The following is a 16,119-nucleotide window of genomic DNA, read 5'->3' as shown; positions in this document are numbered from 1 at the left end:
GGGCAGGTCGCTGTAAGGAGCAATAGGATATTTGATATTTTAGAGGTGCCCTCTTCGTAGAAATAAGTCATCATTATCTCTTAGTTATCTTGAAAAAGCCTTAATTCAGGCAAACTCAAAGATAAAAATAAAGTGCTTTTTATTTGCTTAGACGCAAAGGGGAGCGTTTTAGGATTCTTCCCTTGAGCTACACAAATGCCCCTTCTCTCCCTAAGTGAGAAAGTGCTTCAGTTACCTTCATAAGTTAATAGATAAGTCAAGGAGGCAACGTATGGTCCGAAGAGATATGCGCAGTTAGGAGTCCAGGAGGAATAGTCTTGAGTAAGTTGGAGCTCGATAATCCTTTATGGGAAGAGGAAAGGAATGTGAATTTCCATGTGAGACTTTTCCTTATGCTGAACCTCTCTAGTTCATATAACCCTGTCCAAATTCTGCCCATCAGCTTGCAAACGTTTTAAAGGAACTGATGCTCGTGGCTTATTGCTGACCTTTTGTTTCTGACTCAGTGGGTTGTCTCTGCTGTGCTGATGGCCAGGAGTCCCTGACCCTCATCCTTTCCTAGGATGAAGCAAAGTGGGGAAAACCAACCTACCCACCCAGTACAGCCCTACTGGCTGCAAATGCAGGGCTTTGTGTTGATACTTGAGTAGCTGTTGTTATGGCCTATGCTTCTTGTAAAAAGAAACTGTGAAAATGTTTATTTTTAGGCAGTCGGCTGAACTGAACAAACTGCGCCAGGATTATGCCAGGCTGGTGAATGAGCTGGGAGAGAAGAGCAGTAAATTGCAGCAAGAGGAGCTCCAGAAGAAGAACGCGGAGCAGGCGGTTGCTCAGCTAAAGGTGACTTGGGCTTTCTCTGCCTGTCAAGTGGTGCTTGAGGGTTTATCTGAGCCAAGTTCTGACTCAGGCGGGATGTGAGGGGTGTGAGAAGCGCTTTAGCTGTTTCCCCGGCCACTAAATCTCTCTGTCATTTTTTTACGTGCAAGTATCTATTTTCAGATAGGCTGAGCCAGCCTATGGGCTTATTTAATGTTTTTATTCAGTACTCTGGGTTTTGAGTGATTACAAACCTCTCTGTGAAGTGAAACTTACCCTTCCAGGTAAATATATTTAAAAAACCTAACTGGCGATGTTGACCTTTTGTTAGGTCCCGGTCTGATTGTTGGTCCGGGAGGGGTTCGTAATGATTCCAAGGGTGCTTTCTGTGAGCGTACAATTCCAGCAAGATTTGATATTTTGGAGTAGTTCATCCAGATGACGTTTTCCTTGTGTGGGTTTGTTTATTTGTTTGAAACTACATGCTTAAATATATGTTTAAATTTTTAAATATACTTTTTTTTAAGAGTTAAAATGTAAATGGACTGGCTTCTGGATGCATCTTTCTCCTCTTCTTTGGAAGAAAAGATCTTTTATATTAATATTTTTTTGTTCAGGAGAGAAACCTAGTGTTATTGAGCGAGACTGCCAATCCAGAGCTCATTACTTTTTTTCACATTTGCAATTAAGTCCTAGTTACCAGGAGTTCTCCCTGCCTCTAGCCCTTGCAGGTGGAGAGTTGGTATCTAGAGTTGAGACATATTTTAATTACTAGCTGCAGATTTATGTGATGAGTGGCTAGTCTGGCTTCTAGTGTTAATTCTGAACTTGCAGGGCAAAGATGCTACACTTTCATATTACAGAAACCATCCTGTTAAGAGACTATAATGAAATCCTGGTCACAATTTGCCTTTCAAATTAATAGGCTAAACTACTCTGGGAGGAGGATTACAGGGCACTCTGTCTCTCTGATGTGCCCTAATGGAAGCAAGAAACAATTTTACTTCATTGCCATATGTTTTGGGAATAGCACCGAAGAGATGCGCTCTGAATGTTTCAAAAAATAAATTAAAAGTTAGACTTCTTTTCATCAACTCTCTCTTCAATGTGAAGGTCCAGCAGCAGGATGCAGAGAGAAGATGGGAAGAAATCCAGGCTTATCTCAGGAAAAGAACAGCGGAACACGAAGCAGCACAACAAGGCATGTATCGCGAAATTCCCAAATAACACTTATTGCAGTCATTTGGCTGTTGCCATTTGTAAAACAAAAAAAAAAAAAGGGGGAATTATGGAGTAAATGACTTAAAGCTCAGGCGAAGTCAGTATCGCTTCAGCACCCCGGGGAAATAGTATGTTGATGAGAGAGCTGAACCTTGGCTTGATGGAATGAGGCTTCTAATCAGCCTCCCTGTTTACAATGAAAGTTATTTCCCCCAAAGTTAAATATTTACCTCTGAATTAAAACCCTGACGTTTCTGCTACAGATGTGCAGAATAAGCTTGTGGCCAAAGACAATGAAATCCAGAGCTTGCACAGTAAACTTACTGATACAATGGTGTCAAAACAGCAGCTGGAGCAGAGGATGCTGCAGTTGATGGAGGCTGAGCAAAAGCGAGCTACTGCGGAGGACTCCATGCAAATGCAGGTGCAGGTAGTGTTGCTCAAGTATCTTAAGGGTTTGGGTTTTTTCCTCCTGCTTTGTGCCTACGGAAATGCAGTAATAGCCTTGAAATGCTGCTTTAGTAAAGCTTTCCCACTGAATAAAGAATGAGAAAACTGGGTGCCACTCTGTATCGTCGCTTATGAGGTGGGACCGTGCGTGTGGTGCTGGGAGGAGCTCTGGGGCCATCTCAAGACCTGAGAAACGCTCCGGGAAAGTCAGGAAAATGTGCTGACCCAGGCAGTTTCCCAAGCTGTGAAGTGATGCCGTGGTCTGGGGAACACCCTGGAAGAGCAGCCACGTACCTTTTGATGTTTTGAGCTCTTCTAGAGTGATTTCTCTTCTCCTGGTGTCATGTAGTGACAGGCAGCGTGGACAGAGCTCTTGAGGGCTTCAGGCAAAATAAATGGTGTACGGTGGGGCAGGGAATATTTTTCTCTTGATACAGAACAGGTTCTTGCGCTTCCACTTAAACTGGTTGATCTTAGTGGGGAGAAAACCGGCGTCTTTGACAAGCATCTGACATGTAAATGCTCAACTGTTCTTACTAACGTAATCATGGCTCAGAGCTAATCCTAGGAAAAGTTGACCAGCTGCAGATCTCAGCCTGCTTTTCTTTCTGTGCTCTCTTACAAGGAGCTGATAGAGCAGAATGATGCTTTGAATGCTCAGCTTCAGAAGTTTCATTCGCAAATGGCAGCCCAGGTACAGCATGTTCTCAGACTTTCTTTTGTAGTCTTGAATTGTGAACTTTCATTAAAAATCGGATTTTTTTTTTTTTTTTTTTTGTAGCTGGATGTGAGAGATGCTGAAAGCAAAGACTTAGTAGCATCCTCTTTTCTAATGTTTCTCAAACTGGTTTAAAACTTAGACTTCTGCTGCCCTTTTGGGGGAAAAAATCCAATTATTTCCTCCTGTGGCAGGTTCTGTTCATAACCAAAGGATAGAATACCTTTTTGAATGCTTGTTTTCTGTAACTTTGCATGTGTACAATTCTGTCTTGTGGTTTTTTGGTCTTTTTGCAGTCCTGTGAACCTCCTGATCATACTTTTTCCCTTGTGCATTGGGTTGAGAAACAGCGTTTTATGGTGACTCCCATATAAACCTGTTTGCTCATTCCAGTGGTGATTTCTGTGTGGAAAGGAAAACAAAAACCAACCCAAAAAAACCCAAAACGCCAAACTGCTCAAGTGGGCACACGTGGAGGCTGTTCCTGTGCAGTTGGGTGCTGTGTTTTTAATCATGAGCGTGCCAGATGTAGTTTAAATTCAATGTCAGGCTGAAAATGTGTCATCGGGCTTTGCTTGACGAGCTTGGTGCTTTCACCCTTTGGGTGGGGAGAGCAGTGAAGAAAGAGACACTCTGAATTTACAGCATCTTCGTGACCTTCTCCTTTCATCCCAGTCCTTTAAAAGGGCTTTGAATGTAAATCCCTAGGGAAATTTTACTTTCTTTTTTTTTTTTTTTTTTTGCTCTGGGTTACACAAGGAGGCTGTTTGGAAGGAGGTGTGGGCTTTCTCTGGCCATGAAAATGCAGGGTCGGTTTTCCACCATGGAGCACTTCGGGGAGGCGAGGTTGGACTGGATACTGTGCTGGGCATCAGGGTTGATGAAACTGTTGTGGTCATTAAGGAGACCCTCTGGGACTGGAACCGTTTGTTCCCTTTGATTGTTACGGTTTTTTTTCCTCTCTGATGCTGTTCTCTGTGGTAGGATCTGGCTAAGGCAGTATAGGAATTGCTGTAGGGTCCCTTGGGCACAAACTCTGCGAGTTGCAGGATTTTGGCAGAGGGTAAGGCTGGATAAGGAGAACCATGTATCTGAAGCACAAAAGAACATAAGGTTCTACCACAGGTGCTACCAAACTGGAGGTGAAAGAGTCTGCAGAGGTCCCTCGATGCCTCGATAACCGGTGTGATGGGTGTCTCCTGCCCCACTGTGTGTGACCACACAGGAAAAGGCTTTTTCCAGGGAGGACAAAAAGCCACTTGCTGGATTTATGTTGCTGTCTCTGTTCCTAACACAAGTCCTAATGCACTGTGCAAGGTTTTCTTTTTGAAATTCTTCAGCAGAATGTCCCGTAAAGCGCTTAATCCTTGGGAGACAAGTGCTGGTGATCCCCATGGCTTGTGTGAATCTGGTAAAGGGCAAATAAGAAGGTTCATTTTTTCCCTTCATGTTGCCTTAGGACAAAGCGGAAGGGACGTTAATATGTGCTGGTATTCCTTCAGTATTCCTTAGCCAGGAAATAGTTGGAATTGTCCTGTGCCAGTTTAAAATAACTAGACAAACCTTACAAATGCTGCTTCTGGCTCGCTGTAGATGATGATTCTTTGAATTGTTTTACTTTCAGCTATTTATTTTTTTTTTTTTCTTTTCCTTCTGCAGACCTCAGCTTCAGTCCTGGCAGAAGAACTACACAAAGTGTGAGCATTCATTTCCTCTGGTATTTGGGAGGTGTTACTGGCTTTTCGTGCGTGCCACCTTTCCTCCATGCACGTGCGGTGTGTATGGGAGGGACTGGTGAAAGAAATGTTGCTCTCTGCGCTTTTAACTTCTCACGAGACTGACTTAACGGCTGGGAAACTGCTTCCTGAGGATTTCCCTTCCGTGTCTGGCCTCAGGTTTGGAGTTCCTTGTACGTGGCTACACAGAAGGCGATGTCTCCTCTCTTGTTCACTGCTGCCTGTGTGCAGGGTCCAGGGCAGCGTGCAGGAATGTGCACGACCACGAGAACTATTAGCATTTGGTTTGTGTGGCTGTGCCAGGAGATTTCTCCCTTTGGGAGATGGGGGTAGTGGTTGTGTTTCAGAGCTAGAGAATGTCCCCATAAATTTTTTGGCAAGCAAACAGCATTTAAAAACGTATGGAAAAGCTTTTGGACCCAAAGTGTGTTGTCAGCAGGATTTAGAGCAGGAGCTGGAGTTAAGGGCCAGCGTGTATCTTGTGTTCAGCCTGATGCTTTTGTACCACTTGCATCCCAGACTTTTTAGTACTGATACCTCATCATTTCTCATTTGTGCAGGATTGCAGAAAAGGACAAACAGATAAAGCAGATGGAGGACTCATTAGGCAATGAACGTGCCAATTTAACCAGCAAGGAGGAAGAGCTCAAGGTATAATAAAAGCCTGTGTGAATGCCAGCTGATAGAGGGAGAGGCTCATTGGCTGCATGTACAAAATGAAGCCCTCAAGGCTGCTGGATCTAGAACCAGCTCCTTTGGCTACGAGTCTGCTGATTTTGCTCTTCCAGGCAAGGCCAATGCTTGATGCTGGGAACTGTGGATAAGAAAGCTTGAGGTTTTTCCTTGCTGTAACCTCTAGGCTCCTTCAAAAGTGACCTGAAATACTTTGACTTTCACACTGAAGAGTGAACTTGCCTGAAATGTACCTTGTCTCTATGCAGAGTGCAAATGTATTTCTTTTTCTCCTTCCTTCAGGTCTTACAGAATCTGAACCTATCCCTGAAATCAGAAGTACAGAAGTTACAGGCTCTGACAAATGAACAGGTAAAATAATTGTCCATTAAATATTTAATTTTACACTCTTCCCTCTACCTATTTTATCATAAATGCAAATGCAGATCCGTTGGTTGAAGTGAGCTGTGCTTAAGCATGTTAAAGGTGTGAGATTACAGAATCGGGCTAATACGTGATTCCCTGGAGTTCTTAAAGCTGGTAGTAGGCTTCTTACCCTCCCTTCTCCACCAGGGAAATCTGTTTCTTACTTGGATATCCAAGTCACTGAAGCAATTTGTGTGCTAGGTTTAGATTTGCAGGATGCCGAGTGCAGGACACTTCACAGGAGTGAACTCAGCTGTGCCTGAATGTACAGTCATGGCATGTACGTGCAAGGGTCATGGGAATCCCTCTAAAAAAACCTGAAAGCACACAAAAACCTCTGCCTCACCATAATCATCTCTTGAGAACCAAACAAAGCGCTGCCCTTCTGTTCCTGCAATGTGGTCTGTTCATTACAGAGGTGGAAATGAATTGTTTTAACTAGAGATAAGCCTGGTTGGCAAATGAATCTCTTTGAGAGCTTCTTCCCTTTGCCTAATTGCGTGCTTGCCCTGGTATATGTTGGTGTTTTAAAGGCAAGCTTACCCCTTTCACTCCTGCTGGTGAGTCACGTGCTGAGAGGCCAAGTGACTTGTTTTAGCTTTTTAATATTGTGGAATGAAAGGTTGATTGAATCATGTGATGTATCCTAAGTCTGTGTTAATCCTCTTTATATCTAGGCTGCTGCTGCACATGAGCTGGAAAGGATGCAGAAAAGGTAAATAGCTCTGGGATGTGATAAACAACGTTTGTCAGTCTTTTATGTTCTTTTGAATTGATGCCTTTTGTAAGACTGGGATGAGGAAACATTTAACTCTTCTTCTGTATCTCAGCATTCACATCAAAGATGACAAAATAAGGGCTCTTGAAGATCAGCTTCGAGAAGAACTTGCTCAGATTTCAAACACAAAGGAAGAATTCAAGGTAAGACACAGAATAGCTGTTCCTGTGCCTATTTACAGGAAGTTTTCCAGACTTCAGAGGTTGTGGAGCAGTTCATACAGTGGAATGTTGATTTGTAAAATGGAACTGATTTTCAGGTGTTGAGGAGAATTACAGTATTCTGTTCACAAGGCGAGAGGGGTGTGGGATGTCTCAGTAGTAGCAAAAGACCGTGCAGCGGAGAAGGAGATGGAGTAACACAAGTTACGTGCGGTGTCTGCAGTTGTGAAGAGGGAGGTCTTTCAAATCTGGAAGAGGAGGTGGTTCAGTAAAAGCTATTGTGATTTTCCTGCATTCTGCCTTCTAGTATGACTTATGAAGCATTGGTGTGAGTCTTTGTTGCTTGGGTTATCGTGCTGTCTAGTCCGGGTTTTCTTGGGGGTTTTTGGGTTGGTTTTTTTTTTTTCTGTCAAGGTAGGTGTAAAAACGCTTATTTTTCTCCTACCGTCTTCCAAATTATTTCTCATAAGGCTGCAGCTAAATTGCTGGAGCTTTTAGTTCTGACATCTGGGGCTTGCACAGCGAAGCTGCTACTTGTTTCTAGGTGCCGTATGCAGAGAGCAGCTTATCTCCTCCTTGCCCTCTGCCACCTTGGGCTTTTTTTTCCCCCCTGAACTTTAGCTGTTAGAAATAGACCTGCTTCCCCGGAAAGGTGATGCCTCCATCTTTTTAAACTCCTTTGAAGCCCCTGTTGGGTACTGCTGCTCCTCTGATACTTGTGGTGAAAGGTCACTCGCTCTGAATCTCATCGTGTCAAGTTGGTAGGTTTGCTAGCGAGGAGCAGAGCGGGTGGGTTAGTGGGGGAGGCAGCGTGCTTCTGTAGGGGAAGCCATGTCTCCTGAGTCTCCTGGAGCTCTTTGAAGGCGTTAGCAAGCAGGTAGTAAACTTGGATCGGATATTAAAGTGGCACTTTCAAAGAGACTTTGAGAGTCCCTTGCAAGGCTCTGTAGTTTCTCTGAGCTGTCAGAGAACAAGAGGGAAGAAGTTTGCTCAATCAATAGAATAGGAAACAGAGTACAGCTTCAGCGGATTTTTGTAATAAAGCTTCAGCGGGGCATGTGCTGGGTAATGGGTGCATAAACGGTGTGGGAAGAGGTGGCAGGCTTGAATAAGTCGGCACCTCTCAAGTTAGTGACACTCTCAGAGCTTTCTGGGTGGTGAAACACTTTAAAAAGGCAGATGAAGTGGTGAAAATGAGTATGAGGTGGAATAATCTGAACTTCCTGTAGAGTGATGGTTTCTGTAGCAACTGTTACCCAGGAAAAAGGCCTTGGAGGTGTTGTGGATGGTGATGTGTTGAAATCAATTCAGTGGCAAAAATCATCTGGAGGCAATCCTAGCAGTTCTTGGGAGGTGAACCGAGGAACTGAACACAGATTGTCATCATCACGATGCTGTGGAAATCCATAGCATGCCCCCAGCATGAATACTGTGTGCTCTTCTAGTCTCTTTTTCCTCCTGTGTTTGATTCCAAATGTAAACCAGACCAGCTCTATCCTAAACATTTCCACCTGAGGAAGTGCTCCTTTTTTTCCCCATGCACATGAAAGAGAACAGGCAGGTTCAAAACGGAGTAATTCTCTTAATTCTTGCCATTACTGGCCTTTCCTGCTTGTGTTGTCCCTGTATGGCTCTGGCTCTGAAGCATCAATCACGCATCCTGCTCTTTACCTTTGTAAGCCACCTAGCAAGTCTTTAAAGAAGACTTTGTAAAACAAAAAGCAGTAATAGAGGAGGATTTTAAAATATATATGAGGAATCCAGACAGGCAGGCAGTCTCTTAAGGGCTGCTGTGGGACTGTGGGAGGGAAGGCAAGGTCTGCGGTACGGCTTTTTGTCTTCCCCATCTGCCTCTTTCCAACCTGCAGTTGGACCGAAGTGTGGGAGCTGTGGAAATCTCTCTCCTGGTTCCTCGCTGTGCATCCTCAGCGTTAAGGCAGAAGTTCTGAAGAGAGCTGGAGGGGTGATCCTAGACCATTTGCTTTGCCAGATGAGCGTTTTGTAAGAGGCAGCTATCTTGACATGATGCTGATACTGTTTTAGGAGGAAAAAGGCAGTTTCTCTTGCCTCTCACACTTGGTACTGTCTGATCCTCTGCCAGGGAATAAAGATGGTAACAGCTGAATTTCTCATGGGAACACAAGGACAAAAGTATTAATACAGAAAAGCAAGGAAGAAGGGGAAAGCATTCTTTGTAGTCTCGTAGCTTCCAAAGAACTCTCTGTAACGACTTCTGTGCTATTTAATTACTCGCTGCCACAATGAAAATGCCTTAGTTAGGGTTTGCAGTTCTGAACTGGTATAATGTTTAAATTTCCTTCCAGGTTCTCAAGGATCAAAACGCAAGTCTTCAAGCTGAAGTTCAGAAGCTGCAGACTCTCCTGTCAGAGCAGGTATAGCAAGTGTTCACTGAGGCTGTATCAAATATCTTCTGTTCTTTTCAACTTCAGTATTTTTTTTAAGCTGGCCCTAGGCTGAGCTGCTTGGTGTCAAAGCCTCTTGCTTTTTAGGAACTTACCCTTCCCTGGAGGGTTCAAGGCTGTCTTCTAGACCTAGTCAAGAGTGTCCAAACAAAATGTTGATTACTTTTTTTTTCTCCCCTGAAGAATGCTAGCTTAACACAAGCGAAAACTTATTTCTGCAACCCCTCCTGGGATTTTAATGGCAATTTTGGGGAATAAAATATCCCATGAGCAACCAGCCTTTCCAGGGGAGAGAGGGCTCTTACTGGGCTCTGGGGAGACCACGGTAAGATCTTTACCCTACTTGTTCTCTTCCATCCTGGAATGAATTCTCCAACCAGTAGTAACCAAAGAACAGACCCGTGGAATGGGAAAACCACTGACGTGGTGATGTTTTTTGTCCCTCCTCTTCTGTGTTTTTGCCTGTGGTACACCTACTGCAGCCAGTCTGACCAGTACTTGCCCAGGATGCTGGAGGTTCAAAGCTCTTGCGTTGCACAGCCTCATCTCCTTTGCTAGTGTTGCCTGGGAGAGCTCTTGTGAACACCCCTGACTTTGTACCCTTGTGGAATGAGGAAAACTTCCTGAAACACTGGAAAAAGACTTGCAGGACAGGAAACTTATTTCCTTTTCTGCACCCGTGTCTGTTAGCCAGCAGCTCCCTGTCTGGAGCAGCTCCCTTTCTTCTGGCAGAGAACCAGATTTGCAGCCTTATTCCCCTGGGTCTGGCTGATTTGCTGCCTTGTGTGAAATAGTGGGGCTGATTTTTTTTTTTTTTTTCTTGGTAGCTGGCTTATGTTTTTCAGGTGGTCTCCCACAATGTGATGTTGTTGAGAAATCATAAATGTTCTGCTGAGTGAGCCTCAGGTGGAGCTTGTGGTTTTGATAAGCGCTCAAAAGAGACTTTTTCAGGGACTGAGCTAGCTGCTAGGGATTAGATGCCACATAGTGCTCACTGTGCTTGATGCTCCCTAGGTTCACTGGGACCCTGTGTCCCACAGCATATTGTCACCAGAACTCCTGTAGTCCATCAGTGGAAAATCATCAAGGCTTTTGGGCTGGATCTGTACCTCCCCTGAAAGACTGACGTCTTTCCAGCATCAATATTACACACACACACACTATGAGGACATTCTGCCCCTATTTTATTTTCCCTTCTGGATTAGTGTGGTAACCAAGGTTCTCTTTTAAGTTAATGCTTTGCAGTTATTTCTGTTTTTAAAATGCCAAACCATTATTGATGCAATCGATGATCACCCTATTCTGTTTTTTTTTTCCTAGGCGAATAAAGACTTGTTAGAGCAGATGGAGAGAAGGTAAGAAACTTTGTTCTTTTGAATCGGAGACTAAAATAAAGATCCAGTTTTTCTGGCAGCAGGGTTATTGTTGATAAACTGTTTTCAAAAGTTAACTCTCTTTTTCCTAATACTCACTTTTGATTTCTCAGCATGAGAGAGAGGGATGATAAAATCAAGACAGTTGAAGAGCTGCTTGAGGCAGGACTCATACAGGTGGCCAATAAAGAGGAGGAGCTGAAGGTAAAATCAGTCATATTCTCTTTTTATGGTGAAGTAGAGATTAAGTGCTCTTGAGCAAAGTGCATGTTTGAGTGCTCATAGTGCGGTCTGAGATCATTCCCTTCAAATAGGAAAAGCATCTCGTGGAGACAAGGTTAAAACATTCTTGGTAAGACAGACTAAGCACGAGCATTGATGGTGTACGGTAAGTGCTTTTCTCTGCTTAGTCTAGAGTGGGTTTTGCTAGGATCTTTGCCTGGTGCCTTTTGGAATAAAGGGAATACATCTCCAGAGCTGTGTGTTTAGTCTAATGTGCAACAAATCTGTATTTAGGAAAGGGTGTTTTGTAAAAACTTGGCAGTATGGGGCTCTTGTATCTTCTTGCTGAGCTGGTAATCTGAAGGGTTAAATGGATTATAAACTAGTCATACTTCTGAGGCGATGCTAAAGGTGTTTCCTTCCCGTTCTGTTTGTAAGGGAGCTAATGATGAGAAATCTGGAAAGCCAGTACAAAAATCCCTGTCTGTTTTCGACTGGATTTTGCTGGAAAGCTGTGTCCTGTCTACCTGGGCACAGCCAACACACTGCTCACTTCCACGATGTCCCTAAATTCCAGGTGCATCACTGGGAGCCCTGTACTGGGGAGTGCTTGCACACCAGCAAACTGACAGGCTGCTAAACAGCCAAAGATGTTTCCCTGGGCTCCAGCTTGCTATAGATTGAAGTCCACTCTGAATCGTCTGTAATAAATAATTAGTCTGTTGAATACTTTGGCTCCAGCTGCTGTGGAGGGGGGGGTCTCTTTCAGGCTTTCAAAGTCTTTCGCTTGTTCTAAAAGAAATGACTTTTCCATCAAGCTGAACACTTTTTCCCCAGCAAATGAGTCTTTCATTATCTGTGTGTCTGCTTTCAAAGGCGCTGCGAACGGAAAATTCATCCTTGAGAAAAGAACTTCAAAGTCTGCAAATTCAGCAATCGGAGCAGGTAGTACTTTTCATCTAAAACTTTTATTACACCTGAACTAAATCTAAAAGAATCTTGCTGTGGTTGCGAAAGTCAAGGGAAAAAGGTGAAGATGTCTTTTGAAGCCCGTTGGCAAAGCATCCTGTTTTCTTCCAGCGTTGGTCTGGAAGCTGATGCTTCTGTGAAATCCCTCCTTTGCGTAAGTGTCAGAAATGTGGCAGATGTAAAGATTCCAATTCAGCGGCGGTTCTGGGTTGGTTTGAGTTTGCCACGTACTGAAATGGCTGTAGGTTGCTTTTTATCTTTTTTTTTTTTTCCCCCAGAAGCTGAGTGCAGCAAGCAGGGCTGTAGGCAGCTCGTACTGCATCAGCTTCGTTATGTGTATTTGAGCTTGCTAATATTAATCTACACTTATGCAGGTGTGACTTAACCCCCCTCTGTTTGTGTCTGTGTTCAGTGACACTGTCACGCAGTATTATCATTTTTGATGTGCGCTCAGTGCCGATTGGGAATTGCCTTTCCTTCACACCCAGCTCTGCGTGGACAGCTCAGGAGAGCACTTATTTTCTTGAAAATCATTTATGGGAGAGGAGCACAGTGGCTGTGGCAAAGTGTATAGTAGTGCCAGTATAAAAAGGTTGGCTGGTCAGGCGCTGGTCCTGAACCTCGGCCTCTCCTGGTAAAGATGGCATGGGTTTGCTTTTGTTTTCATGGAACTTGTAGCAGATTTGGTATTATCGGTTTGCCAGGAACTGGAGACCAAGGGCTAATAGATAAAATCATTAGGCTGCTACGTAGTTTACCCAGTGCTAGGGAGCTGGAGCTCCCTATTCCTTACCCCTCAACACTTGCAGCTTGTTTTGCTCTCTTCTGTTTTTCTAAGTTATAGCTCTGTGTTTGAACAGGTTTCCTTCCAATCACTGGTGGAAGAACTCCAGAAAGTGTAAGTTATTGCACAGTTTTTGTTTCTGTTTGTTATTTCCGACTGTCTTTATTCCGTGACTACAAGTGTTTTTGCTTCCTTGAAATGATTTGCTTTTAACTGGGTGAAGTGTGTGTGTGTGTGGCAGGAAGCGTTATCACTTTGGAAACGCATCACGTCAGATCAATACCTTCTGAAAATCCAGTTGCTTCTCTGCTAAGCAATTAAATTCATAAGCCTACTTTTGACTAGACGAGGAATTGCACTGGATTGTCAGATAATTGTTTTTCTTCAGTAGGCACTCTGAAAGGAGTGAGCTTGTTTGCTCTGTGTGTGTGTATTTGAAGTTGATAAATACTTTGCTGGAACGTCCAGTGAAGGCTGAAGTTGTGTGTGTGTCATTCCAGGGACTATTGATACCTTAACTTTCATTTTTAGGCAGTAATATTATCTATTTAGCATGTGAACTACTGATTGTGTACAGCCAGCTTGTTCTGTGCTATTCCCAGTCTTATTCTTCGTATTTGTTTCTTCTGTTTGTTGTATCTGGATTTGGGATTGTGGTGAGAGATAGCATCTGCAATCCCAAATGGAATCACAGAATGATATGGGGTTGGAAGGGACCTCTGGAGATCATCTAGTCCCCTGCCAGACTAAATCATCAGACCCCTGCCAGAGCAGGTTGCACAGGAACGTGTCCAGGCAGGTTTTGAATGTCTCCAGAGATGGAGACTCCACCACCTCTCTGGGCAGCCTGTTCCAGTGCTCTGCCACCCTCAGAGTAAAGAACTTCTTCCTCAAATGGAATGCCATTGTGGGTTCCAGAGGGGGGCGGTGTGATGTGATACAGAACCAAAGCTCGGGTGTTTGCTCAAGTAGCGCCTTTGTCCAGCCAGCTAATGTTGTTCCTCTCTTCTTTTTAAGGATCCATGAGAAGGATGGAAAAATAAAATCAGTAGAAGAACTCCTACAAGCTGAAATCCTTAAAGTAGCGAGCAAGGAGAAGACTGTCCAGGTATCTGTCTCTGCAATACCTGCCTTCCTCTCTGTGTCGATGCCACTGACTGCCATTTACTCGTTACTGCATGGCGTTCTAGAGGGATGAATTTGTAGCATCCATTTTTTGTGGCGTTTTTGTGTTTCCATTGTCCAATCCTGTCTGTTTTGTCATTGAAAAGGCTTTGACACAGGAAATAGAGGCTCTGAAAGAAGAAGTAGGAAATTCCCAGCTTGAGATGGAAAAACAGGTAAAATACCTTAGTCCCAGAAGTGTGAAACAGCCTTGCCTTGGATGCGCTGCTCACTCATTTCTGTTCTAGTGTGTTTTCTTTCACTGGTGAATGTCATTGGGTAAGGGAAATTTTTTTTTAATGGTAGAGCTACACTATTCTTGGATAGCTGTAAATACGTAGTATAACTACTGCTGTCCTTCAGAAACCACATTTCTCTGAATGCCTGAGCTTTTTCGGGTTTCAGTATGTAATCTGGCAAGAATTGCTATAATTTAAAGCATTGTAGCATTAGCTCTGGCTGGGCATGGTACGTACTGTCCCTGTAGTAAACACGAAACCCTGGGACATCCTTTGAGGCTGGCACCTCGGAATTCTCAAGTGCTGAAGGTGCTTCTCCTTTTGTTGCCCTTTCTGTGTTGCTAGAATAATGCTACTGGCCCAAATAGGATTTGGTTTCCGGATAAAACTAAGACTGTTTTCGTTCCAGGATCCAAAGAAAGCCTGTCTTTTGGCAGGTTGAGTTTCACTCTAGCTGTCAGGAGTGCAAAAATGGAGGAGTATTGGCTTTTTTGGCATGTGTGCTGTCTAGCATCCGAAACAAGGGGAGCCCACGTTTCCTTAGGGAGCCCCTTCTGCCAGTGGCTTAATCCATCGTGCTGTCAGGAAGTTTGCTTGCTTGTTTGTGTGGGGTGTTTTTCTTTGGTCTGTACTTTTTTTTCAGGCTTTCTAGCTACATTCCAACACGTCACCCCCTTTTTCTTCTTTCCTTAGTGTTAAAGTTTTGTCCTTTTTAGGCAAAACTTCATAGAATGCATTTCCGTCTTGGGCTTTTCCTCCAAAGCAAATTCCCAGGAACTGGAGGAATTATTTGTGTGTGTGTTTCCTTCCCTGGAGCTGACACACAGCCCAGAACAAAATGCAGTTTAGAGTCGCTGTCTCTGGAAAGCTGCCTGTGAGGGATGCTTGCTCCAGAGGTGGTGTATATGCAGCTTTTGGTATCCTGCAAGCAAAATAGAGGTTTTTGGGAATGTGGAAACTCCCGCCGTGTTGTGGTAGAGGGCTAAGCAAACTGTTTGGACAGCCAGTATCTATACATATACCCACTGCCAGGCTTTCATACAAAATTCAAAGGGAATATTCCCTGTTTCTTCAATCCCTGTTCAGCCTTAAAATGGGAATTTAAGGGAGTGCTGACATTGCAGAGAACATCTAAAAAGCACTTGCTTGTGCAAATGTCTAGATGACCAGGGATGATCTCTTTGATTTGAGCTGCATTTGCTGGGGAGATGGTTGTCATCATCGGTGTCTGCTTCTTCCTGTGTCTCTCATGGTGCTCCAGTGGACCTGCTTGTGTTCCCATTTGCACTGTTTTCTTTTCTGCTCTGAAAGTCACATTTTAAATGTGGAGAAAGTAAACAGTGGAGACACTTGGCTTCTCATAATGTATTTTCCCACCAAGAAAAAAAAAAAAGCATGTTTATGCTTACATAACTGTGACAGATTGTGCCTATTTTAATAATGTCTAATGGCTTTTTCCCCTGTTTCTCCCTAGAGCAGTTTATAGCATTTATGTGTCTTTTCCATGTGCGTTGAACTCAAGTACTGACTATTTTCTCTAGGTGTCGATTACATCCCAAGTCAAAGAACTTCAGACCCTGTAAGTACGGTTGTTAACGTGTCTCATCTGCCCTGCGCACCCCTCGCTTCCCTGCTTCCGTCTATTTTAAGTTAAAATGTTCTTGCCTTGATGTCTGCGCTTCACGTGAAGTGATCCAGGCTGTTAACACTGGTCTTAGTAGACGTGTGGCCTTATTAGAAATGCCTGGTCCTGTCTGAGACAGCAAACAAGGCGAAGTGCTGCGTGGCTTCACGACCCCCAATTAAATCCTAATTAAAGAGATCACATTCAAATCAGGATGGAAGGAGGTAGGCAAGGCACTACGGCAAACCTGCTTTGGTGTAATATCTGTGCTGTAGCTGGGTGGGTAAGGTGGAATTGAGCCACCATGGTCGTCAGTCCCCACCTGGGGAGGGAGAAGGGAGTA

General features: G+C 43.9%; 1 protein-coding gene across 1 annotated transcript in view; it reads left to right on the top strand.

Annotated features, from left to right (window-relative positions):
• The window catches only part of KTN1 (kinectin 1), an 80,559-nt gene that overhangs the window by 40,688 nt on the left and 23,752 nt on the right, over positions 1-16,119 (top strand). Inside the window, exons 9-25 of the mRNA XM_074148569.1 lie at positions 708-840; positions 1,930-2,017; positions 2,301-2,467; positions 3,113-3,181; positions 4,865-4,902; positions 5,502-5,592; positions 5,917-5,985; positions 6,717-6,754; positions 6,870-6,960; positions 9,303-9,371; positions 10,722-10,756; positions 10,888-10,978; positions 11,873-11,941; positions 12,826-12,863; positions 13,767-13,857; positions 14,021-14,089; positions 15,694-15,731. Coding sequence (XP_074004670.1) covers positions 708-840; positions 1,930-2,017; positions 2,301-2,467; positions 3,113-3,181; positions 4,865-4,902; positions 5,502-5,592; positions 5,917-5,985; positions 6,717-6,754; positions 6,870-6,960; positions 9,303-9,371; positions 10,722-10,756; positions 10,888-10,978; positions 11,873-11,941; positions 12,826-12,863; positions 13,767-13,857; positions 14,021-14,089; positions 15,694-15,731 — 1,284 coding nt within the window. The remainder of the gene's footprint in view (positions 1-707; positions 841-1,929; positions 2,018-2,300; positions 2,468-3,112; positions 3,182-4,864; positions 4,903-5,501; positions 5,593-5,916; positions 5,986-6,716; positions 6,755-6,869; positions 6,961-9,302; positions 9,372-10,721; positions 10,757-10,887; positions 10,979-11,872; positions 11,942-12,825; positions 12,864-13,766; positions 13,858-14,020; positions 14,090-15,693; positions 15,732-16,119) is intronic.

The sequence above is a fragment of the Numenius arquata genome, chromosome 6 (assembly GCF_964106895.1).
Source record: "Numenius arquata chromosome 6, bNumArq3.hap1.1, whole genome shotgun sequence".
Lineage (NCBI taxonomy): Eukaryota > Metazoa > Chordata > Aves > Charadriiformes > Scolopacidae > Numenius > Numenius arquata.
Note: the sequence above shows the minus strand (reverse complement) of the source record. Positions and strands in the feature narration are given on the sequence as shown.